This window comes from Exserohilum turcica (genome assembly GCF_000359705.1).
Source record: "Exserohilum turcica Et28A unplaced genomic scaffold SETTUscaffold_12, whole genome shotgun sequence".
Taxonomy (NCBI): domain Eukaryota; kingdom Fungi; phylum Ascomycota; class Dothideomycetes; order Pleosporales; family Pleosporaceae; genus Exserohilum; species Exserohilum turcicum.
In genome coordinates, this window is record NW_007359937.1 from 535,227 (window position 1) to 559,631 (window position 24,405).

Below are 24,405 nucleotides of genomic sequence, written 5' to 3' on the forward strand. Positions count from 1 at the left end.
CGTTGAAGTTTGTTGTTGTGGTGGTGGGGGTGCTCAACTGGCGATGGTGCTCATCTGGTGCACGGGCACTGTAGGAGGGTACCAGCACACATCACCATGCTGATGATCTCCCGGTTTCAAGGGCAAAGGCCTACTTGCACTTGGATTGGTCAAATGAGCTGCTCTTAGACCGATGCTCTCGCTGCGTGCAGATCATGGTGCACCTTGAGTGCAGCAATGAAGGTATCCAGTAACATCTGCAGCGTGGGTTGAGGACCTGAAAGCGATCTAGATCAAAGGGTCAAACAACGAGCTAAGTAACCAGGCTGCTATGGACTGCTAGAAGACGGGGTCCGACGGCAACGCCCATGCAACGGACTCGGCCAGCGTCAATGGGCGAATATGTGTCATGTTTCTACAGTAAGGGAAGATGCTAAATAGATTTCAGGCTGCACTATACATAAACCTCGAATCTTCCTGCAAAACCTTACCTATAAGGTCAATTTTTTTTCCAAATCTGTCACTTTATTTTACAGTGCCACGCAGTGTTATTTCGCGAAAGAAAAACAGAAAATCTTCATCTTCACAATGATTGGGTATTCGTCTTTGTTAGACCCATCCATGATGAATAAGTAGTGACCCTAGTAGCTGTCATGGATAGTCTGGACTTTTACCCCTTCTGGCTATAGTACCTTGGCTCCGACCCTGTACTTCGCCTACCTTTTCAGCTACCCTGGACAATCATGTCTTTACGACTACTGTTTTTGTGACACACTTGTTTCTTTTGGTGGGCCGTGCACCGGTGACAGAAAGCGTGAATTGCTTGACGCACGGGTTATCTCCATGACTATTGATTGTTGGTTTTTGCTACGCGATACTTGATCACGTTGCCGGAGGTTGTAAATTCGTTGATGCATGCTACTATATGGGATTTCTAGCCAACTGGAAAGTTCTAGCGGAAAGAAGGCTTAATCTATTGTATGTCACTAGTTTACACACTGCACCACCCCCAGAAAGAAATCGAGCAGTACTAGCCCAAGTACGATTAAACGCTGTTCGATTTCTTTCTCGGGGTGGTGACACTTGTGACGACTTCTAGCTCGGTGCCGATAGGGACGCTCGCAAGTGCCTGGGGAAGCACTTGGGGAATAATTCAGAGAAGAAGCTTCATAATTCTGACGGCATTCATTTGAAAGAAATAAGGGTTCAAGACTAGTACGCGTAACAGATTATGCAGGCATATCGATGCTGCATGACTAAGAGCCGATCGAATTGCCCGCGGTTAATGTCCTAACTATACTCTGATTCATCTACCCCTTATAGACAGTTGTGCGGGTAAATATGCACCAGCCACCCACCCCACCTTCGTACGCTCATTTCACGGCACTCCACGATCAGATTCAACGAACCAAACGCGATCGATCCGTGAGTACAATATTTCTAAAGACAAGCACGATTCGTCTTACCGAGAGAAGGGAAGATAGAGAGCCACTTAAAGCACGTCTGTCATCGCGTTCGTGGAATGTTAAATTGACAAAGATGACTCCAGTCCACGCTGCTTACGGCAGAATCCCTCTTTCGAACTTGCTGGCTGCGAACATGGGTCTAGAGGGGAGAGATTTCTAACGCAGTGTGACAGATACAACTCATGCATAGCGCACGTAAAAAGCTACTGAGCACCTGAAAAGAGCATTAGCATCGGGATATAGAAGCCGCTACTCTCCGTCTACCAATCTTACGGAAATCTTCCTTGGATCTGTCACATCAATCACTTTACATAGAATCACGTTGTTCCACAATTGTATCTTCAACGTGTTGACTGATGCTAATATGGCAGCACACCAAGGCAAGCCATCGTCCATGCTCAAAGACATCACTTACAAGCCTTCTCAGACACGAGTGGGGAGGGATGAAGTTTGGTCTTGTGTATTGGAATGCCTTCAACAATCCACGCTCTAATCACCTTTTGTTGGAAGATGGCAATGGCAATGATCCTGATGTTCCATCTATACATAATGTATAAAGTTCCTGATAGTCCGTGGATGATCGGTGTTGTAATGTCTTATTCCTCTACAGCAACTGCCACGTTGGCAGGATCCTGGCTAGAATAGAAGAGCAAAATGGTTATTGTCTGTGAACATGGCAGGGCATAGCCGGGACATTCCAGCAGTGATAGCAACCAATACTGTTTTGCTACTCTTACTTCATAGCAATACCTAAGAATGATGGATTTGCATATTTAATTATGCGTACTCACATATTGTGCCGTTGAGTTTCGCGTTTGTCGTAGTGACGTAAGTACGTATTATGTGTATCATTCTTCTACTATGCTTCCTCTTAGTATCCACCATTACTTCTACCATTAGTTGTACTACAATTGGCATTTCAGTATTGTTACACCTTCAACCTAGCTCCCTTTGTGTCCTTTAGACCCCCATATATGGTAAAGATAGGCTAAGAGGGCTTGGCGTCCAGGACTGCCAAGGCTGCAGTCGCCAAGTGCCGAGCAATGGATTGCATACTCTATTTGTGAACCTGGCAGGTGCTAGGAGCCCGTTCAACTTTTTGGGTTTCTTATTATAAGTGATACCCCCAGTTTGATTTGCGCAAACACAGAAATTCTTATGGTAAAAATAGAGCATCACAGTGTTGGACTAACTCGCGCATGGGCTACTTTACTAGCACTTATGTCTGCAGAATCTCAGGTTCAAGTATGCAGATGCGTACTTAATTAGTTTGAGCGTCATCATGGTATTCTTATAGCTGTCCGATTCCATGCTTGTTACACAACATGAAACAAACGGGGATCTTTCCGGACATAATACTGAATACAAAGGCGCATTTGCTTCAAAATTGGTTAATTCGTCCCGAGTTCTGTAAGAATCTAGCCAAACACCTTGACAATGATGGCACGGGTACCTGCCCATTTTAGATGTGACAAGTAATTACCGCAGCCCAAATTCTGGTCTCGTGCCCGCGCAATGCAACCACCGGCCACAGTCGAAGTGCTGAAACACGGTCGTGAGCTGTCCACGCGTATTTACACGCTGGTGTCCATAGATTTGGCGTGGAAAGTTTACCGGCACTAGCTCGGGTAATATATATCCTTGAATTTCCGCACAGATGTTTAGATTAGAGTGGGGTCACGTCATTTGTCGTGAGAAGCTTAGTTTCAACTTAAGCAATATCGGTAAGCCTTGAGAAGCTTAATCTTGTACAAACCAATATCCAGGCAGGACAAGATGCTAAATGGTAGGCGGAATAAAACTTGGCACCCCCCTGTAAGCTACGGAAGGAATATTCTCCCTACAGCCAATGTGAGCTTACTCGCCATGTGGAAATTATTGAGATCGGACGCTATTCGCATCGAGCTTTACTTAACTCCATACAAGTTAGTCAAGCTGGGGGGGAGGATCCTAGCGAGAACTTGACCGACCAGGCTACATCACCCAGATATAAAGAGCGATGGTTCAAACAGAGTTCCAGTCTTTTGTTTCAAACAAGTACAGTTTTTCAACTCTGTAAATCGCATCCACAGATACCCGCACAATATCCTCACCATGGTCTCCTTTACCGCCAGTCTTGTCGCCTTCGCGACCATCATGGGCGTCATTGCTATGCCTACGGAGGGCCTTACTGAGGCCACCGTCGCGAAGCGCAGTACCCCCAACGGCTCGGGTAACAACAATGGCTTCTACTATCAGTTTTGTAAGTGACAATGTCATTCAACCCTAGGGTTATCTTACTAACCTCACGTATAGGGACTGATGGCGCTGGTGGCACCGCGACCTACACGAACAAGGCGGCCGGCGAGTACTCTGTGACATGGCAGAGCATCTCAGACATGACCTCCGGCAAGGGCTGGAAGTCTGCGCAGCCCAGGAACATTACTTTCACTGGCAACGTCAAGGCACAAGGCAACTTCTACCTTGCCGTCTACACATGGTCGCAGCGCGGCGAAAACTACGTAAGTAATCCCTTATCAATAGCGAACGTTAAGTATGTCCGCCCGAACTCTTGTCTCACATTTGAACAGATTCTCGAGAACTACGGCACGTACAACCCCTGCAGTCAGGGCCAGAAGATGGGCACCATCACCAGCGATGGCAGCAGCTACGAGATCTGCACCGTCAACCGCGGAAACGGATACATCCAAAACTGGTCTATCCGTCAGAACAAACGTTCCAGCGGTACCGTCACCACCGCAAACCACTACAACACATACACTGCTCATGGCATGACGCACAACCCTCTCAGCGAAGCCGCTTACCAGATCGTGTCTACCGAGGGATTCGGCAGCTCCGGCTCGGCTGACATTACCGTGTCCAGCCCTTAGTTGTTGTTCATGTTTCCAAGGGAGCGCACGGGGTTGCCTATACCCGTTGTGCAGAGAATTGAAGTTTTACTTCCATAAGAAATTATGGGATTCACAAAACATTCATCACGCCTCTGGACTCTTCTGTATATATTTTATTTCCCCCCCCCCCCAGTCGAAACACATTATCCACATTGTACATAGTTGAATGGGTATTATGTTTGAGAATGTTGTCACATACAAGTTTTATGCAATGAATAGATTCACACACTCAATATTGGAAAGCAAGTTTGCAAAAGTTGCTGCACTAGGCACTTTCTTAGTAAAGAGGAATGAAGTTTATCTGCTAGGAATATAGTAGTGGAGTGGTATGACTATGCAACTCACTCCTGATTTAATGGTTTCGCACTCTATTTCCATCATTGCTAATGAATTTCCCATCTGTTTGTTTGATGGGTATTAGATAATGTATATATGTAGATATATCTCAACCGAACAGTTCATTCTCGTCTCTGTAGAATACGCCACATTCCGTTCATACCCCCAAAACTCAACCTTGAACCTCACAAAATCACAAGCAGTGCATAGATGTAAAAGTGCTGAAAATACTTTTTTTTCTTCTTGTTTCTCTACAAGAACGCCAATACATGCCAGCGCTCAAGAGCTAATCATTACACATCTACAATAAACCGGATGCTTGTGTCGGAGGCGACAATGACGACCCAAAAAAACTTCCAACTGGCGTCTTATTTTCTTACATGCAGGCAGCACCGTCAATACCAATGACCTTTCCGTTGACCCAGTCGCCGTCCTGCGAGGCAAGGAAGCAGACAACACGGGCAATGTCAATGGGCTGGCCGACACGGTTGTGGGGGGACCATGTGCAGGCGTACTCGTCGACCTGGTCGTCGGAGAGCTTGTCGCCACCGGGAATGTACTCGCGGCACACGGCGTGGTACATGTCGGTCTTGATGCCACCGGGAGCAACGCAGTTGACAGTGATCTTCTTCTCACCGGCGTCTACGAGGTGGTTAGTATGCAGGAGCGAGACGGACATGTGGATTCAGAGCGGAAGACTTACCAATGGCCATGCACCTGGTAAAGGTCTCAATGGCACCCTTGGAACCCGAGTAGACGGCGTGCTTGGGGACACCCTTGGCCTGGCCGGTGATGGAGCCCATGAGGATGATGCGGCCACCGACTTCCATGCGCTTGTAGGCGGCGGCGGCAACGAAGAACTGGCCACGGGTGTTGATGTTGAAGACGCGGTCAAACTCCTGGGGAGTGACGTCCTTGAAGTGGCCAAAGGACACGACACCAGAGTTGGAGCAGCAAATGTCGAGCTTGCCAAAGTGGGCGACAACGTCGTCCATGAGCTTCTCCGTCTCGTCGACATTGCCGACGTTGGCCTTGAAGGCCGCTGCGTCGGAGCCGTTGCCAAGAGCCTTGATCTCCTTGACGACCTGCTCAGCACCCTCGACGGCGTTGGCGTAGTTGACGGCGACCTTTGCGCCGCGCTTGGCAAGCTCAATGGCCATAGCCTTTCCGATACCACGGCCTAGATGGATGTCAGCATGACTAAGGCACCCCTGTCAGGTGGTTGACTCGTACCTGAGCCGGTGACAACGGCGACCTTGCCGGCCAGGCTCCATGTTTGCTCGATGTTGGCCATTGTGAATGTGAGTTGTGTTTGGGATTGGGTCGTGGGAGACGGTGGAAGGCGGATGTGTCGTGGTAGTGTTTGTGAGAACTGCGGGTTGTGATGGTGATATCTCTCTTGCACGGTCAAGATAGGCTCCTATATAGCCATTGAACGATTCGGGACTCCAGCGGACAAAGGCCTTGGATGAGCACCTCTTCTCCATCAAGCAACCGCCGCTATCCCACTGCCCACTGATTCTCCCCCCATCTCAGTGCCTCCGGTTCGGCACATGGCGGTCGCCCCCAAGAGCAGTCGGTCCTAGGGCTGAGACTCTGTACCTGAGCCCGCGCGCTGCCCGTAGGAGAGCCTGAGCCTCAGGGACAAAGTCCGGGAGGAGGGGCCGAAGTGCGAAACGGGCTGCCACCATTGGCCGATGCGAAGCCCGCCCGCGCAACACCAAGGTCGCAGTGGTGTTCTTTGTGAAGCAGCATCTGGTTCCACGCGGGCACAAAGGGCTGTTCAGTAAATGTGTGGGAATCCCTATAGCGGTTTGCGGCTTGCTGGTTGCAATTGTACCGAGGTCTCTCCCAGGGCTGGAAGGGTGGGGGCAGAGGATCCAAGCACCACCACGTATTTTCCGCACCCACGGGACACTGTGGCAAACACCATGAAAACGCCGGTATTCTTCGCGATAACGCTCGCCCAAGTCACCCAGGCCCACATCCGCATGCAAACTGCCAGACAGCTCGAGAGCCAGATTCACCAGGTCATGTGACTGTCCCGAAACGGCCTAGGCCAGGCCAGCCGGATAGCAGCTCCAAGGCCCGGCACAAGTGGTCGAGACAGAGAGTTGAAGAGTCCGTGGCTCCCCATGCACTACAGGCTGATAGGCGTATCTGTCCACTGGCTCCTGGGGGGGGGGTTTCGGACGAGGGCCGGTAAAAGGTGGGTGGGCGCGTTGCAAGTCGTCGGCACGGTGTCTCCAGTCTGGTGTCGCAACGCAACAAAGGGCTCAATTGCCCGGCGGGAAGATAGCGGGGATCCGCCGACACCTACCGCCGCACCTTGTCCCGCCTGTGCATCCCTTCCCACTTCACACGTCCATCCGTCCGTCTCTTCCTCCATGTCGTGCTGAGTTGGATGGACAGTAATATCTCTCTCCCCTCCAAATCCGTGCAATGCCACGCTGCTGACTGCGTCTTTCCACATCCTCCTCAGCCCTCCCCCACCTGACCGCTTCTCTGCACGCTGAGCATCTTCTGCCCGTCCTGCACCCAGATTAACAATCATCCGAATACGAGTGCGCCGACGAAATGGGGCTTTATCGGGCCTTGTATTCACCCAAATTACGCACCTGAGAGAGGAGCGGAGAGAGACGATTATCCCTCTGCATGACGTGGCACGGCGCCTCTCGACTTCACATCCTGGGGGCGCCAAGACGACCTCGCGGTGTATCGACGACGACACTGCAGCCACCAAGGACCGTCTACCCAGGGTTGTGCTAGGAACCTGCCATTGGCCCAGGAGCGTATACTAGGGCGTGGCCATGATGCGAGCACCGGTCACCACGACGTCGGCATGGTCCATGTCTGGCTGTAGTGTGTGTGTGTGTGTGTAGACGTATCAGCGGCGTTTCCACGCCCAATCCAGGCCCATGAAGAGTAGTCCATCAAGGTGGGTGGATGAGAAGACGCGCGGTACAAGATTGGCTCGAATGCTGGGGGCTTTTCTTTTCTGAAAGGATTGGGGAAAAAAATAGAGTTTGCCAATGTATCTGTATGGCAGAAGACATGATCCAAGTGAAACAGCGGAAAAGCATATGGCTTTCGCCCTACGTTAGCACCATGGCACAAACATGCTCCACATTGCGTCATTATCATGACATCTCTCAGTCTGGGAAAAATCCACGACCGCTTTCGTGGTGCCAGATGCACCGTAATCAGCCAGTCAGACGGAGAGCCTCGTCGCTGAAGTGTGCCAAATGTAACCATAGCGTGAACCACTTGGGCCACAAGTGTATTCCGGCCCGGTAAGGGGCCAGCACCTCGTGTCTCAAAAGCTTCAACATGTGGGGATGTTTTGAGGCTATGCCTGAATTGCTTGGCCGCCCCCCTCCATCCGTTCTCCGTCGAGCAGACACACTGGAGGGTGAGGGGGATCGAGCGAAAAAAAAGGGCCACCGATGAAGGCTCCAGGCCGTCTGTTGGCCTAATGTACCCATTGAGTATTTTCCGGAGATGATCGTCTGTAGTAGTAATCACCACAACTCGTGTAACCCGACGGACATACATCAGTCAGCCAACATGGCTGTTTCTTGATGATGAGTCCGATATTCACAGTGACGCTTGAAGGGACCAGGAAAGACGTAAAGCAGACGAAATAAAGTGATACCAATGCAAACATCCGCAGTATATCAAAACAAAGCGTGATTGTGATACCCTTTATGCAATGCCACAGCATCTACACCACTCACCAACCGTTCGGATACTATCCGGTCAAGTCCCCGAAGCCCAAGACAAGGGCATCTCGGCTAGCCTACGAAAAACACGGCGATCTGCACCAGCATTGGACCCGCTGGCATGGTGCTGGCTATGTCATTGGGGAAAAAAAAAGAGAGGGTGTGTTGCCACGACTCACCCACTTACCCTTTGTTTGCAAAGTACATGGCCAAAAATGATGTCGAAAAATAAAAACGGGGGTCAGCTAACGGCGAGTATAATCTACGACTCACCGACCGTTTAATGCAACTGACGAGGGGTTTTGGGTTCGCGAGGCCTACGCCATTGCCCAAGTTGCTGCCATGGACGCCAATGTCCGACGATGGGAAGAGGGGGTGGCCATGCACGGCCCCGGATACTGTCTGACCTTTTTGCTTGCTACGGCTGTGGGGGAGCCATCCGTACGGACTGCTTGGCGTGTTGTTTCTCCCCGTATTTAGCATGCAGTCGGTGGTGGTGATGACGCCGGGGGTCTGTGAGAGAAGACACATCACCGATGTACTATCCATCCTCCTTGGGGGCAGCCAGGCAGAGTGGGGACCTCCATCATGTGCTGCCAGGCTACCGGAATATACAGCGACGTCAGTATGAAACCAATCCTCGTCGCTAGGGCTTGGGGGGGGGGGGAAGGAGAGGGGAGAGGCAGGGCTTCCCGCATCCGCGATACGCTCTCTCAACAACCAGTTAGCTTGAGCCATGGCATTATTTGTGTCCTTGATACAGAGTTAGCCAAGGCGTAAGAGAGAACGCGTAAGCTTGTCAAACACAAGCACCTACATGCAGGAAAAGACGTCGTCGATACCGGCTTTTTACATGACTTGTGATACCCAAAGCCTACTGCATAACGCCGTTTTCTACCAAAGCGCCCCCACACCACCTTCCAAATGGAATGGGCAACATGGTCGTCACGCCTTTCCGGTCATGACAGACATTTTCCGAACGAAACCTTTTTCCCCCCCAGGCCCGGAGCGTAAGCGGCCATGGAAGGGGAAGGGGGGGTCATGGGAAATGCCCAGTTGGCTGGATGCGATGGACCGTCCTTGGGGCTACCGGCACGACTAACTCGACTGGGGGGGTTACAGGCACCAACGAAACACATTACAGTAAGGCTATGGGAGGGAACGAGGGCGGCGCGTCGATGGTGTGACGAGGTACCCGAGTAGTAGCGTCCGGGAAAGAGGAGAGGCGAAGAAACGTCTAGGTAGGTAAAAGGATCGAGCGAGGGCATGGAGGGGGGGGGGACGTGCCTCAACATGCCACGCATTTTGCTCCACACACAGGTCTCTCTGCTCCCTAACGCCTGAGGGCAAAAGAGGGCTGCAACCCAGGGCCCGTCGTGAAAAAAAATGTCCATCCACGTCTTAATAACGACGTTTGCCGTTCACCCCCCCTCCATTCCCTTTTTGACAAAAATAACCCTCTTTTTTATTTTCCTTGTCCCCCCCCCCCTCCGACTCATTCAACCAACGCAACTGGTCCCCCCCCCCCGTACACGCATACATATATATATATATATACATATGTCCGCCATGGCCATGGCCCTTCTTCTTCACCCTTCTTCACCCTGGATGTCGCCGCCCGCTCATGTCCTCGCCCGCCCGTCTCTCCGTTCTCCCAAGGGCCAACTCGACGCATTCAGCCCTCTCGCTTTTATTTATTCATCTCTGATCTGTCCGGTGAGAAAAAAACAAGGACGACACACCCCGCCGCCACCATGGAGCCATCAGTCCACACAGAGAGCTGCCACACTTGTTAGTCCGACCCCGCCATCAAGCCTCCAACTTGGAACGATGCCCGATTACCACCACCACCACGCAACGCACCCCATGCTTGGCTTACAGTTTCGAAACACATGCATGCAAAAAAGCAAATCAAATCCAAGGCACACATACCCGCAGCAGCCATGTGGGACGGGGTGGGTAGATGGGTGAAGGGAGGGAGGGAGGGTCAGCTGCCGCTGCGGCTGTGGATGATATGAGTAAGTACAAGAGAGATGCACTTGGGCCGCTGTGATGAGAAACACTTCGTCGCTCTCGGCCTCTCTTGCTCCCCGCCCCCCACTGCCGGCCGCCGACCGATCGACCCCGCATCCATGGACTCGATGAGAAAGAGGAGGAGGAGGAGGAGGAGGAGGAGGAGGGAGGGAAGATGATCTAACCATCAGCGCCGTTAGCAGTGTTCATCAACAGCAGGTCCTCGGGAAGATCACCAACCTATTGCCACTACCCGTAACGACCCCGACGGCGGCGATGCCCGGGACACGCTCGACAACACGATGCCATCACCAATCTTTGCGAGGCACACAGCGGCATTTGTTTGTTTCACAGTCGGTGCAATTTCATCATCAGGTCTATGTACCATACATTATTCCAGTGCAATACCGTATGCACTCCATGTCGGATGACGACGACGACCCTTACTCATTATAGGCCACCCAGACACACAAGAAAGATCCATAACCGAGACGTACAAACATCATAGGAAGAACAAGACGACGACGATGCCGCCGTGTGTAATGTATTGACCCCCATTGGAACGCCGCGCAACGTGCAAGTGCGTTGCCAGGTACCCGTCTCAAGCATATACTGCGATGCCGATACCGAGAGGGAGGAGAGAAGGATATCTACTGAAAGAGAGATGAGAAGAGTAGGAAGATGAATGAATAAGAAGGAGGACAATGCCGGTTACGCCCGCTAATGCATTCATTTGCTCATGCCATGGTGCTGCCGAAAGGAAAAGAAAACAGGATGCATTTCGGCGTTTAGCCGCGCGCAAGCTTTTGCAGCTTGCTGCGGATGCCGTCGGAGAATCTGGTAGCGACGCCCTCATCGATAATGTCGATACTATGCGAGAGGACAGCGAAGCCGTTATCCAGTGGCACAGGGGTGCCGTCCCGCTTGGTGAGGGCTGGGATGCCATCCCTCCGAGACATGTATCTCAGTATGGTAGGATGATCGGCAGGAAGGCGGTCGATGGAGAAGGCCGCGTTGGGTGGCTGGAATGCACCTTGCTGGTTCGGGCTCAACGTCTCTTTCTGGATCAGTGTGTCGGTCCAGACGATGAGGGCGGCACGGTAAACGGCACCGGCCCACCATGGAGGACGAATGCCTCGTGGCATTTCCCGGATAAGACGGAGCACCTGACCCGCGTGGGTGATGGCCTCTTGTACATCGGACAAGCACTTCTTGTGCATCCAGAGTATCTGTTGGTACGAGCCGTCGATACCTTCTCGTCGAGCGAGACGCTCAATCTCTGGAAAGTTGGAGACGGCATTCATGCTGATGAGGTGGAACATGACCAGGTTGGCCTGCATCATTGGACAGATGGGGTTGGCCTTCATGTAACGTTGCGCAAGGTCGAACCAACGTCCCAACAACGCCTGCACTTCTTCCAGGCGAACCCGAGTCGAAGCTGCAGTCAGTGCCCGATTGCGCGACCTTGATGCAACACTGCCGGAGAAGCAGCTGAGCAGTTGGCAGTATTGGCACACAAGAGTCTGTAGGGGGTGGAGCAGCAGGCGCAGGTGCATGGGCGTAAGATGAATCTCTTGCACATCTTGGACAACAATCTCGTCATCCAAGAAGTAGCGGAAGAGGTCTCGAAGGCTAGGCGGCCTCGCGCCTGAGCCCACGGACGAGTAGCCGTTTGAGAATTCATGTACTTGGTTGAACATGTCGGACCACTCGGAAGCGGTCTGAGCCTGCCAAAGCCGATCTGAATCGGGCATGGGAGCACCAAACTCAGTCACGGAAAACAAGGGAGCGGTGTCGTGGAACAGCGACAAGTCTTGGTCGACCATGACCCACGAATAGATGAGACTGTGGTGATGATTAGTAAGTATAATTCACGTGATGGCATGACTCTCAACACTTACCGACTGCGGCTCTCCTGCTGAAGCCAGTCCTTCCACAGCGTATCAGTCGTTGAAGAGCCATTCATGTGAGGGGTTGTTGGTGGCCGCGCATCCAGGATCCCAGAGTGTCGCAGCATCGAAAAGTACATGCCGCGCTGGCCCATGGCAATGTCCATCTGCCACTTGTCGCCACTCCACGCCGCTTGGACAGTGAAGAGAAGAGCTGCGCGCAGAACGATCGGATCACCGGCCATGATGATGTTCTTCTCGATGAGGTCGAAGAGGGATATCCGGCAGGCTTCGGTGAAGCCACCAGTGAGCCACCTCGCTTCTATCGACGGGATCGTCATGGCACCCTGTGCAATCATCATGAGGATGAGCAAGCTCGACGCCTTGTCATTGTAATTTTGCATCAGCTCATTGGTATCCAGGACACCTCTCGCCGACGTAGGGTAGTAGCGTTCGAAAGAGTTGGCATAAGACTTGAGAAAGTATTCGAGCACACGAGCGGGTGGCAGAAGAACAAAGTTTGAGTGAGAGGCCGTTGAGCCGGGAGACTCGCCACTACTTGAGGTGCTATTGCCGTCTTTGTGAATATCAAGAGCTTTGTGAAGGAAGCTTTGGGTGATGGCGAGGAGCTTGTCGCGGGTGGATTCTTGCAGCTTCGACACGGCTATCCGGCCTCCCTGCTGGAAGTCCGACTCGTCCCATGACGGCGTCCAGCTACTCCAAGCTTCATGGTTCTTCAGACTGAGCTCCAGACGCTCAAGGTTTAATCGTGCAGTGCGTGGACATGAACTCGAGGCAATGGAAGGAGTACAGCGAAACACGGTCCAGCCATCTTGGGCAGCGATGATTGCACCGAGGTCGGGGACCCCTGCGTCTGCTATGGAAGATTGTCTATTTGAGGGATAGAACATGGAGGCCGAACTACCGATTTGGAGATCTGAAAATGATTCGTCTACTCGGGGTGTTTGTGCATGGCCGAACGTTTGGGCGGGTGACATTTCAGGAATCATTCCAAGGATGCCTTCTGATGGAGGGCCCATGGTCATGTCCATGCCCATTGACATCATCAGCGAGGGGTCCAGCCGCATGGGATCAAAGCCCGTGTCCATGGGCATGTTGTGCCATGGATCCATCATGAACTGGGGGCTGTCAGTGTCGCCCTGATCACGCACAGTCCGAACAAAGTCGTCGTAGCCAGACATGGGCGTTGAAGAGACGAAGCTGTTCATGCCAGTAACGGGTGTGGGTAGGGGCGAGAGCAGCGAAGGGGCCTGGGAAAGCGCGTGTGAGGGAGACTGGTCAAAGAATGGCGGTGTATGAGTAAGCTGCAAATGAAGTGTCTTCTTCTCGGGGCTGATGTGTGGTGGTGGCTGTACTGGCTGGGAAACCGAAGGATTCCTCGAGTGCGTCGCCGATGGTGATTGGGATGGTCGTTGGGATGGAGGCTGTCCATTGGATAGCTGGAGTGATTGCTGCATCTGAGAAGGAGACGACTGAGCAGTCGGTTGCTGTGATTGTGGGTCATGGTTGGGAGAAGCGTTGCCAGACGGGTTTTGGGTCTCAGTGGTGCTCCCGCTTTCGCTCGAGTCTCCGCTGTTGGCTTCAGCCGGACCACCGACACGCTGTACACCCTTGGATGCCCGCCGCGTAGGACGCAGCGTGCATTTCAGGTTCCTCTGAGCACACCGGGTACAGGGGAACTTTTTGTCGCATTTGGTCTTGGTCTTTGCACAGTTACTGCAGGCAATGGGTGTGCGACCGGCCGACTTTGGTATTATGCCCTGGGGTGGGAGACCTTCTTCGTTATTTTGGTTGCGGCCGTGGACGGTGTAATGTCTTTGCAGAAGGTCTCTGTGCGATGGTCAGCAACTCGATCCGTACGACCAAGGACCGAACGACGAAAAGAGCACGGGAGAAATGGGCGGCTTCACACAAGCACGTACCGTCGGGCAAAGCTCATATGGCAGGTGAAGCACTTGAATGGCTTCACATTGGTGTCTATCGATCACAAGCGGTCAGCGATGGGTCTGTCCCCCCCCCCCCCTCTCTCGGTAGGATTCGAACAACGAGGAGCCATGGTGGCAGGACGAGAGAAAAGACACGAGACTTACGCGTAAGGATATGACGTTCGAGGTGTTCGTCTCTGGTGAAGGACTGTCCGCAGTATGTGCAGAAAACCATGTTGAGAAGAAGGGGTGGAGTGTTGGCCACTCAACACAAGTTTGGATTATAAGGAACTGGACCCAGAGGGATAGCGGCAGTGGCAGAGGGTCGGTGTGCAGGGAGCAGAGCGATGATGAGTTGTACCGACTTTTCAGCAAAGGATCAAGGGCCAGGAATTGGAGGCGGGGACATGAAGAGGCGTGCAAAAGAGAGTGGCGAGGACAGAAGCGGGGAGGAGGTGCTTTGTGGCTGCAGGTAACGGTGAGCCAAGAAGGAGGCCAGGGTAGTGGGCAAGAGGTTCAGAAGGTTGCTGGTCCTTGTAGGTGTTACTATGGGGCGAGGATAGAGTGGAGCGCAGAAATGGAGCTAAGGTGGGAATAGCAAACGTCAGGGCGATTCTTAGACGTGTTCCGTTGGGACGTCAGACGAAAACTGTGTGTCAAGATGGCTGTGGAGCTGACTGCAGAGCGTGTTCGCTAACCGTGGTGTGAGAGGGGACAAGGTCATGGACAGACCAAGTGGTACATGTGCAGCTCGGCAGCTCAGCGTGGGGAGGGAGGGAGGGCAGCAGGCAATGAAGGCGGAGCGTCGTGACGGGCAAGTGAGCTGGCGCGGGAAAAGGCAATTCTGGCGGCGTGAATACGTCTCGAGGTAGGAGAAGATGTAAGAGGGGGCTCAACTGGTGGCCTGTCCCAAGTGGGCGTGTTGACTATGCATTTGAGCGACGATGAATTCATCAATTGGGGAGGGATCCAGCTGCAGCAGAGGTGTGAGCTAGTGCCTCGCAGGTAGATGCAGCGCCAGGCTCTTGGGTGGGTCGAGCCCGTCCCGGTTAGCCATGGATTGTGTTTGAGCGACCAGGGGCATCTGCATGGCGTTGATGATAAGACTCAGCGGCAGCAGGGATGGGTTGGGCGATCTACGCGGCCGACTAGATTGGTGGGCGGGCGGAGGTCGTGTCGCAGGCGGTGCGTGCTGAGGCGGGCAGGGGGGGTGGTCGTGCAGGTGGTGGCAGTGGTGGAGGTGGTGGTGGTGGTGGTGGTGGTGGCAGCAGCAGCAGCATGGGTGCGTGTGCGCCGCCGAGTCCGCGTCAGCCACAAGTCGGGCGAGCTAGCGCCAGCGAACCGCGCCTAGGGCCGCAGAAGAAAACAAAAAAGACGGGCGTATTGTATCGAGCAATACGGCAATGTTACTTGACGGCCTGATGGGCAGCCCCCGGCACGTCGAATCAGCGCCAGCGGGGGCCTTGTGGTGCCTGTCGCTAGCATGGCCGCACCGCACCGCGCCCGCCAGAGCATAGCATGGCATAGCATGGCATAGCATGGCATGGCATGGCATGGCAGCGCAACCAGAGCAGAGCACCGTCGGCCCTCGCAGCGGGCAGCCAGCGAGCAGCCAGCAGCACGCCAGCGGTGAGCTTGGCTCAGCCCGTCTTCGCGACGGATACGAAGCCCATTCGCGTCGTGATGCCTGCGCAGGAAGGGATGGGCGGGCAGCATACGCGATAAGGCGGGCGCCCCGTCATCAGCAGCAATAGCAGCAGAGCCCGCAATAGCAGCACCGCCAGCACCGCCAGCAGCAAGCAGCCAGGCAGGCAGTGCGCGGCTGAGTCGTGCCTGGGAGAAGAAGCCAGGCCCTGTCGAGTCAACGCCGGCTCCCAAGGCCAGCAGCAGCTCTTCGCCCCGGGGTTGCTTCTTGCGCGTTTGCTGGCGCGCGTGGCCACTCAGACAGCGACAGATGGAGTCGTCCATACCGCCGCTGCAGCGCCCAAGGCCAGGCAGAGCGAGACAGCGCGAGACAGCGCGAGACAGAGGGCGCGCGTGTGCATCGATTCGCGTCAAGGTTTGCGCTGCAACGCTGGCCTCGACTGGCCCCCACCACGTCAGGCAGGACGTCCAGACGGGTGGAGCTGGCTGCCTTCTAGCGACGGGCCCCGTCCTAGTCGTCCTGTCCCTCGTGGCCGCCGTCGTCGTCGTGGCCGCGTCCCGTGGCCATGGCCGCAGCCGTGGGTTTGGCGGTGCTGCTTGTCGTGGTTCTGCGTGCAGGGTTGGTTGGCCGTCGTCGTCGTTGTCTTCTTTTTTTGGTTTTTTTTGGCTCGTCAATTGTTTCGAACGGTGAGCCCCGTGCGTCACTGGCGCCGTCGCAGCCTGGCAGGGCAGTCGTCGCGGGTACCAGTTCCGCTTGTGGCATAGCGCCATCGGATCCGCCTGCTCCGCCTGCTCCGCCTGCTCCGCTCGCTCTCTTCCCCCTCCCTCGCTTACCAGCACCAGCACGTGACCGGCCGCCCTGCCCCTGCCCCTGCCCCTGCCCCGTGCCCTTTCCATTACCGCTTCATTCTTCGCCCGTCCCTTTTGCCATGTTGCGCCACCATGGCACTTGCAACAATGCTGCCGCTATTGCTATTGCCATTGCTCCTCACGCTTCACCCATCCGTTCGTTCTCTTACCGCCACAAAAAATAACGCTTCTTCTTCTTCTGCTTCTTTTTCTGCTTTTCATGGCCAGCCTGCTCGTGCACTCAACATGGAATTGCTTTGCGGGCGATCAGTTGCGGTCTGTCGCCTGCCAGCCCTCTACAAAATGTGCTTTTTCGCTTCCTCTCCAATGCACCCAGCTCTCGCTCCTCTCACCGTCTTCTGCACACGCCAGCCCGCTTTGGGCCATTGGCTGGCGGCCTCTGCGACTAATGCCTCCAATGTACCGTTCCCTCACCGCGTAATGGCGACGCCAGCAGCCCGCCGCCTGCCTACAAGCCGTGCCGCGAGCCATGTTGACAAGAGCCCGCCGCGCCCAACAAGCCATGTCGCTACAGAGGCGTTAGTTCCGCGACAATGGCTACCTGAAGTCGCCCATCAAGTCGGAAAGATCGGCGTGCGATTACGCATGTTGGACAGCAGAGTTCCAATTGGGAGACACCAAGTGTTTCCTGTCACGGCAGCCAACCCCAATCTGGCCTACCCCACGCCAGCCCTAAGGATCCCATCGCTACAGGAAAACCTAGGCTCGAGCCAGATGATCGGCCGAACCACGTCCACGTCTGCTCTGCCATTCGCTTCTGGCCCGCCCTGCGCGCCACTGCCAAAGGGCTGCCTGGCCCGACCAGCAAATGGTACTCGCTGCGGAAATTATCCCCCTGCCCTCTGCCCTGCCCTGCCCTGCCCTGCCTCCACGCTCGACCGTCGCACACTTGCATCCCCATGCCCGCCCGCGGCTGCTAAGAATGGTATGCGAAAATACTTCCAGAAACACGCTACAATCTATTGAAACGTTACCAACCACCCTGACCGGTCTTTATAGCCCTCGCCATCGCTTCGCGAATCGCTCATCTCCACACGCTGTCTCCCTCCTTACGACTCAGCACCCTCGTTTCGAAATTAGGCGACCAAAACCACTGCCTCACCATTGCGCCCGCCAGCGAAGAACCGAGCTGCCCATGACACTTACAGCGGATCGCCGTCATCACCTTTACGAGTGCCCCCTTATCTTTGCCCTCAGCCCACACTATGCGAGCTTGGATGCGAGCGCATAGAACCAGATTAATTTCAATCACCCATACGACGCTGCTGTTTTGCCTGCCATGGCCATGCTAGCCGTGCCTCCGCAAAGTTACACACCACACGTAGCTCTCCCCCCGCAAAAGCCCTCGTCGGCAACCTGCACGGTCTTGTTCAATCTGCGCTGCACTGCGCAGCACATGGTGGCCATGTTGCGAACACGGCACCTGCGCAGGCTGTTGTATGCATGCAATGACGTCGTGAGACGGATACTGGTCGTTTCCCACGGGCTGATGATGGTCCGCTCGTATTGCTCCTGACTATGCACAAGCTAAGCGTCGGACCTGACACCATCAATGCTCCCGCCAGAGACCAGCGTTATTACCCACCCGCTGCTGAGGTTGCCTTGAGACACGAGTGCAGCGCTGTTGCTAGACGATACAGGCGCGTTGCTATTTTGGACCCAGCAGCAGCGTATCGCAACAAGACGCAATTGGCACGGCCTGGGGACCCTGCAGTTGAAACACGAAAACGAGTAATCCACGATAAGGCGTGTGCAGCTGGCTGTGGCGCGGGCTGACGCCCTTTTTTTTTTTACCCGGCGTCAAAAGGTAACAAGGCCGGCCAGTGCTGGCAACCGCCTGTCACGAAATCACCGCTTCGAGGCACAGGTCGGTGGTAGCTCGACCATCTCGCACGAGCTGGATAGGCTCTGGCGGAATGCTTGGGGCCGGCGACCATGGCCTTGGTGGTCAGAGCATAAGTGTAAGTCCAGTATGGCCAAGTTCCGCCTCGGCTGATTGGATCGACATGCAATGACGCGGGAGTGCGAGGAACGGTAGCAGTAGGCTGTCCGCCCAGACATTCCCGCCCTGCGGAGAAACGGCGCCTGGTTGCAGGGCAAAAGTGCCGGCCACCAGTAGGCAGGCCACGATGTGCACGTCGGCATGTGTTGCTTACTGGCATGAAGTCGAGATATGGTTCATTGCCGTCAGCCTGAAGCTATGCACAAAAAGGCTAATGGCGCACGAGAAGGATGGCCACATTTTCCCCCAGCGACCACTCATGGCTCCTTTATGCAGGGCTTATGTATAGCAATATTGGTGGCTAAGACCCCGCGCCGCATCGGGCCTAGCGCCACAAAAGCGCCCGCCAACGGCCGCAGAGTACCCGTGTTCCAGAGCTCTGTAACTCTACATCATCAGCTATCCCAAACGGCAAAATGATAGTCGCGAACAACCATACAACGCCCGCCATGCGTCCTGGAGCCATGTGCTGTGCCAACTCTCGTCAGCTAGCCGCCGGAATGCCGCTTTGGGCTGGAGCCCGCCGCTGAAGAAACCCCCACCGCCTACCAGCCCTGCCGGACATCAGGCCATGCTTCCTGCGCGCATCATCAGCAGCAGTACTAATCTTGGGTGCGACACCGAGTACGGCGCAATCCATGTACGCATGTAGAAATCGCTGTCTGCGCTGGCTTGTGGGGGAAAGTTTAGACGAATACGTGCAGCCGAAGCTGCTCCGTCCATTATTCGGCAGAATCTCGCGTCATGCGTAGCTTTGGATGGCCCGCGATCCAACGCCCCCGCTGTCCGGAGGTCCCATGGAAGCTATGCGCACGCAAAGTCTATTACCACGTTGACGTAGACACACAAACACATAAACACACCGCATTGCTGCCGAAGCCCGACCACCATCTCGCACATGTGCATGCACATGTAGTTGTAATGTGTGCGTGTGATCGCGTAAACCTAGACCGCATCCCTGAGGCCCCGCCGGTTGATCCGATTGTTTGCACGCCTAGGTACCCCAGAGAGGGCAACAATAAGTCGAATAGGAGAATCAAGTTATGGCCGAGCTCGATGCAACGCCTGAGTCATACGATTGCGATCAGAGTGCAGCGGGATGGGCACGAGTAGCACCACTGCATTTGGAAGCTTGCATACGCCTGTTTTGGTCATGGCCTTGATAAGGAGTGCTTAACTAAGACACATGATTGTGCCTCGGCCTAGCCGTAGTGCTCCCTTGGAAACATGGCAATGCAATGCATCTCTGGTTATCCTTTTAGTCAATCTTGACCAATTGGCCTCTAGGTCACATTTAAGAAATTGCTGTTGACGGTACAATACTCGGACTAGAGCCGCAGCTAGATGCGGCAAGGTAACGTATGTAGGCATAGCTGTGTATGTAACAAAAAATGTACTCTGATAGGCTGTGCATTGTATCCAAGTATTTCTACCATCTATCGTGGACTTGCATATCTATCGATGTCGGGTGTTCTATAGCAAGCATGGAATAACTCCCTCGTACTGTGTCTACACACCACCTCGTCCATCTACCCTTTATCACACATACCTCACATCGAATCAATGTGCCTTTTCCACTGACCTGCAGCACTTACACATGCTGTCCCCCCGCCCATACCTACCCCCTTGACACCCCATCACATATACATCCAAAATCAAGTACATATCCCTGCACAATGCACACACACTTATATATATACATACACCCACACATACACAAGATACGCATCTAGAACCCGGTTCCCCAATCCCATTCCAGCTTCTCTCCATCCCATTCTCCCAGTTCCCGGGACCAATCACGCATTTACCCATGATCGATGCTGCGCATGCAAGATCTGGACTTGGCCGCTTCATCTGAGATAGGATAAAGTGTCGAGTGGGGGGGGGGGGGTCTTTCTGTATCCATTCGCCTGTCCATCGATACAATGATATACGGGGACATCCTGGTCATAGTAGAAAACGCTGTGTGACAGTGACAGTGGCAGTGGCAGTGGCAGTGGCAGTGGGTGATATGGTGGCAGGAGAGACGGAGGTGATGCCGTGTTTGGAGTCGTTTTTTTACTACGGGATAGATGGTGATTACTAGTATGGAAAGCCGTCAGTCATGTATTATATATATATATATATTTTCGCGACTGGTTATGTTGAGAAACAAGGAGACTGTCGCTGTGGTGCGTTGAGAAAGTGGTGGCTTGATGTATTTTGTCACTGCCTTTTTTTCACAAATTCCATGTAGAATAGCCTACGGGATTTATGATATCAAATCATTAACCAGCTTAGTATGTCTATACGTTCTCATTTCGACATCTGCTTTACGTCTATCTCCTTTCCTTCCTTTCCTTCCTTTTTCCCCCCTTTCATACACACACACAAGCGAACGCAACGCCCATATATCCTCCCCCAAAAAGCAAAACGTGAAATCACCCCCCAAAGAAAAAGGACAATGTAGAAAAGGAAGAAGCTTGAGAAAATAGCTAGTATATAGCCGTATCTTGAAACACAAAAAGAAGATAGGTGAAAAAAAAGGGGGGGAAAGGGGACCCTGGGAACTTTTTGGCGTGTTGGGCAGCTAGATTGTAGTAACACATGCGGGCTTGTGTAAGGTTAAGGTAAGGTTAAGGTGAGTTACCTCGTCGACATCAACGCGTACAAGCGAAAGAAGGAAGAAGAAGAAGAAGAAGAAGAAGAAGAAGAAAAGATTTCCCTCGATAGCTAAGAGGAAAACCCGAAAAGAAAAGAAGGAAAAATCTACACTCACTTACCCAAGTCTCTGTCTGACTTAGCAACACACAGAAAGTAAGAGGTTGGGGGATGGAAAATGATAGTCTTTCCCCCCCCCGCCCGTGTGTACCCCGTTACATACAAGGCGAAAAGAAAAGAAAGAAAAAAATAGTCATAGCTGAAGCTTTCTCCACCACCGTCAGATCCGTATGTAGACACAGAGGTAGACTCGTCTCTGTTTCGCTCACCGCAAGTCCTCCAGACTACCTGCGCTTACTTCGCTCGTCCCTTTTTTTCCCTTCCTTTGCTCCCAGCCATTCATCCCTCCCAGAGATGTCAACAATCAAGCTCATCAAGCCGAGCTAACGCGATATAGTAATGATTAGGCCTAAAAAAGCTAGCCTATTACTGTATCAAGTTAGCTCGGCTTGATGAGCTTGATTGTTGACATCTCTGATCCCTCCATTCATGCTCTTCCCTGTTTCCCATTCCCTTTCCGTTTCCGTTTCTCTTTCGCCCGACACGGTGCAAGGAAAGGAAAGAAAAGAAAAGAAAACAGCTCTCTCTCTCTCTCTCTGTCTGTCTGTCTCTGTCTGTCTGTACCACGCCGCGTACGCCGTGCAACAGAGCTAGAGTATGCAGCACGAAATTGAGCACCTTCCCCCCCCCCGAAAAAAGAAAAAAAACGTAACTGGGGAACACTTTTCTCCTTCAGACTAGGGAAAGTAAGCAGATAAAGTCATCGCCATCATCGCCATCATCAGCATACGCAGCAGTGCAACGTCGTACGTGTTGAGTTTATTTTTTTGCTTGCCCGCGTGCTATGCTGTGCCATGCTATGCTGTTCTCGTGGTTGTGGCTGTGGCTGTGGAGCGGAAAGGGGGGTGGGGGGGGGAGGGGGAGGAAATTATAGAATTCTCGCGTGGACACCGCCCTCGTTTTTTTAGGACGAGGGTGGGGGGCGCGAACGAGAAAGGTGTTGTACGAGATCTTGTGGGACGGAAGGGGAGGGATGGGGGCTTGCGAAGCGAAGGGAAGGGGAAAAAGGGCGTCCACGTGGTGGGTGGACATGAGGTTGTGCGCGGACGCTGTGGTATGCTGGATTATCATGGCGATGATGGGGAATGGCAATGTGGTACGCATGAGTGAGAATGCTGTGTTTCTCATTTCTTTTTTTTTTCGAGCTCTTCCTCTTTGTCTTCTCGTTGTATGTGCATGGGTGGATAGATGATGATGATGTGTGTGTGTGTGTGTTAAATATATGCTCTGCATTCTCGTGCACAGTCATGGTCCTGGCCATCATCATCATCATCATCATCATCATCATCATCATCATCATCATCATCATCATCATCATCATGTTTGTATGTGTAGAAATTCTCCAAGTCCGATTCAAGTATACTCTTCACCCTGAAATCTATTTCCAGACCTTACAACCAAGTAACATGTTCGCCATTCCCGTATTTTTTTTATTCTCTCTCTGTCTCACTCACTTTCTTTCCATACATACATACATTTCGCATGCCTTCACACCTTGGAACTCAAATATCCCATACAAGGTCTATATATCTAAAGAGCCTAAAGACATAGAAGCAAAGAACTACAAGAAACAACTAGTAGATAACAGCCTCCTATCTATCTATTCTGATGCCTCAGCTACAAAGCAAGGCAAAGGTGTAGGAGTAGGGGTTGCATTCTATCTAGGAACAACACAAATAGCCCAAGAACAATAACGTAGTTCACAAGCGAGTCGCTCACCCAAGCGAGTCGCTCACGCCCCACCAGCGCGTCGACGTCGAGACTGCAACACGTCATGTCTCAACAACGTCAACATTTATTAGCCTATCCTAAATTAGATCTTTAGCTTGCTCTTTTTGATATCCAATCGCAACGTGTTCAAAGCTAAAGACGTGCTGCCTCTATCTATAACGTGCCTTAAAGAACCCTATCTGACCGACGCGCTGGAAAGCGCTCTCGACGCGACTGCGAAGCGAATTCGAAGCGCCTAAATAAGCTAGAAGAGGAGGCTATAGTTAAGCGTATTCTTGAGGAGTCTGCGCGAGGATTTGCGCCTACAAAGCCTGACGTTCAAGCAATGGCTGATAAACTACTGCATAAGCGTGGGAGCAACCCTGTTGGCAAGAACTGGATTGATAACTTTGTTAAGAGGACTCCTGAGCTCCGCACGCGCTAGAACCGTCCCTACGATCACCAGCGAGCTACCTGCGAGGACCCAGCGGCTATCCAGCGCTGGTTCGACTTAGTTCAGGCGACAAAGCAGAAGTGGGGTATTGTGGACGACGATATCTACAACTTTGACGAAACTGGCTTTATGATGGGCAAGATTTTATCACAGTTAGTTATCACAGGCTTAGAGGGATATGGCAAAAAGAAGCGGATCCAGCCAGGTAACCGTGAGTGGGTTACTGTGATCCAAGGCGTGGGCGCGTTAGGTCGCCGGCTACCCCCCTTCGTTATCTTTGCGGGCAAGGTGCTTATCGACGTCTGGTTTAAAGACCTGCCTACTGACTGGGTTCTTGAAGTTAGTCCTAATGGCTGGACGAATAATCAGCTTGCTCTTGCGTGGTTAGAGCACTTTGATACCTATACAAAGAGGCAGACTGTGGGTGGGTATCGACTGCTCATTATCGACGGCCATGAGAGCCACTGCTCCGTCGATTTTCAAGATCTTTGCAAGGAGAAGAATACCATTCTTCTCTGCATGCCTGCGCACTCGTCTCACCTATTGCAGCCCCTTGATGTCGCCTGCTTCTCGCTGTTGAAGCGCAAGTATGGCGACTCGATCTCAGGCTTGGCACGCAACCGCACCAGCTATATCAGTAAGGAGACCTTCCTGCCAGCCTTTAAGGCTGCTTTTGAGCAGTCTATTACGAAGGAGAATATCCAAGCTGGCTTTAGAGGCGCT

At 53.0% G+C, this 24,405-nt stretch overlaps 4 protein-coding genes across 4 annotated transcripts; 2 read left to right on the forward strand and 2 right to left on the reverse strand.

The window, feature by feature from the left end:
* Positions 1-3,539: 3,539 nt before the first annotated feature.
* SETTUDRAFT_104286 (glycoside hydrolase family 11 protein) lies at positions 3,540-4,315 on the forward strand (the record flags this gene model as incomplete). Its single annotated transcript, XM_008024421.1, has 3 exons — positions 3,540-3,687; positions 3,741-3,946; positions 4,016-4,315. The coding sequence occupies 3 exons, from the start codon at positions 3,540-3,542 to the stop codon at positions 4,313-4,315; spliced, it is 654 nt and encodes a 217-aa protein (XP_008022612.1).
* Positions 4,316-4,894: 579 nt separating this feature from the next.
* SETTUDRAFT_167476 (uncharacterized protein) lies at positions 4,895-6,037 on the reverse strand. The gene is made up of 3 exons (XM_008024422.1): positions 5,906-6,037; positions 5,376-5,852; positions 4,895-5,314 (listed from the first exon to the last, which is right to left on the reverse strand). Exons 1-3 carry the CDS (start codon positions 5,964-5,966, stop codon positions 5,049-5,051), a joined length of 804 nt encoding a protein of 267 aa, XP_008022613.1. The 5' UTR covers positions 5,967-6,037; the 3' UTR covers positions 4,895-5,048.
* A 5,158-nt stretch (positions 6,038-11,195) lies between these two features.
* SETTUDRAFT_37312 (uncharacterized protein) lies at positions 11,196-14,477 on the reverse strand (the record flags this gene model as incomplete). Its single annotated transcript, XM_008024267.1, has 4 exons — positions 11,196-12,252; positions 12,309-14,147; positions 14,240-14,294; positions 14,408-14,477. 4 exons carry the CDS (start codon positions 14,475-14,477, stop codon positions 11,196-11,198), a joined length of 3,021 nt encoding a protein of 1,006 aa, XP_008022458.1.
* Positions 14,478-16,828: 2,351 nt separating this feature from the next.
* Positions 16,829-17,722, forward strand: SETTUDRAFT_37313 (uncharacterized protein; the record flags this gene model as incomplete). Its single annotated transcript, XM_008024268.1, has 1 exon — positions 16,829-17,722. One exon carries the CDS (start codon positions 16,829-16,831, stop codon positions 17,720-17,722), a length of 894 nt encoding a protein of 297 aa, XP_008022459.1.
* Positions 17,723-24,405: the final 6,683 nt, after the last annotated feature.

Excerpts from the sequence above, each read along its gene's own strand:
- SETTUDRAFT_167476 (XM_008024422.1), bottom strand. The coding sequence starts at position 5,966 with ATGGCCAACATCGAGCAAACATGGAGCCTGGCCGGCAAGGTCGCCGTT. Across the intron at positions 5,853-5,905 it reads CGCCGTTGTCACCGGCTCAG|GCCGTGGTATCGGAAAGGCT; the intron begins GTACGAGTCAAC and ends ACATCCATCTAG. Across the intron at positions 5,315-5,375 it reads TACCAGGTGCATGGCCATTG|ACGCCGGTGAGAAGAAGATC; the intron begins GTAAGTCTTCCG and ends ACCACCTCGTAG.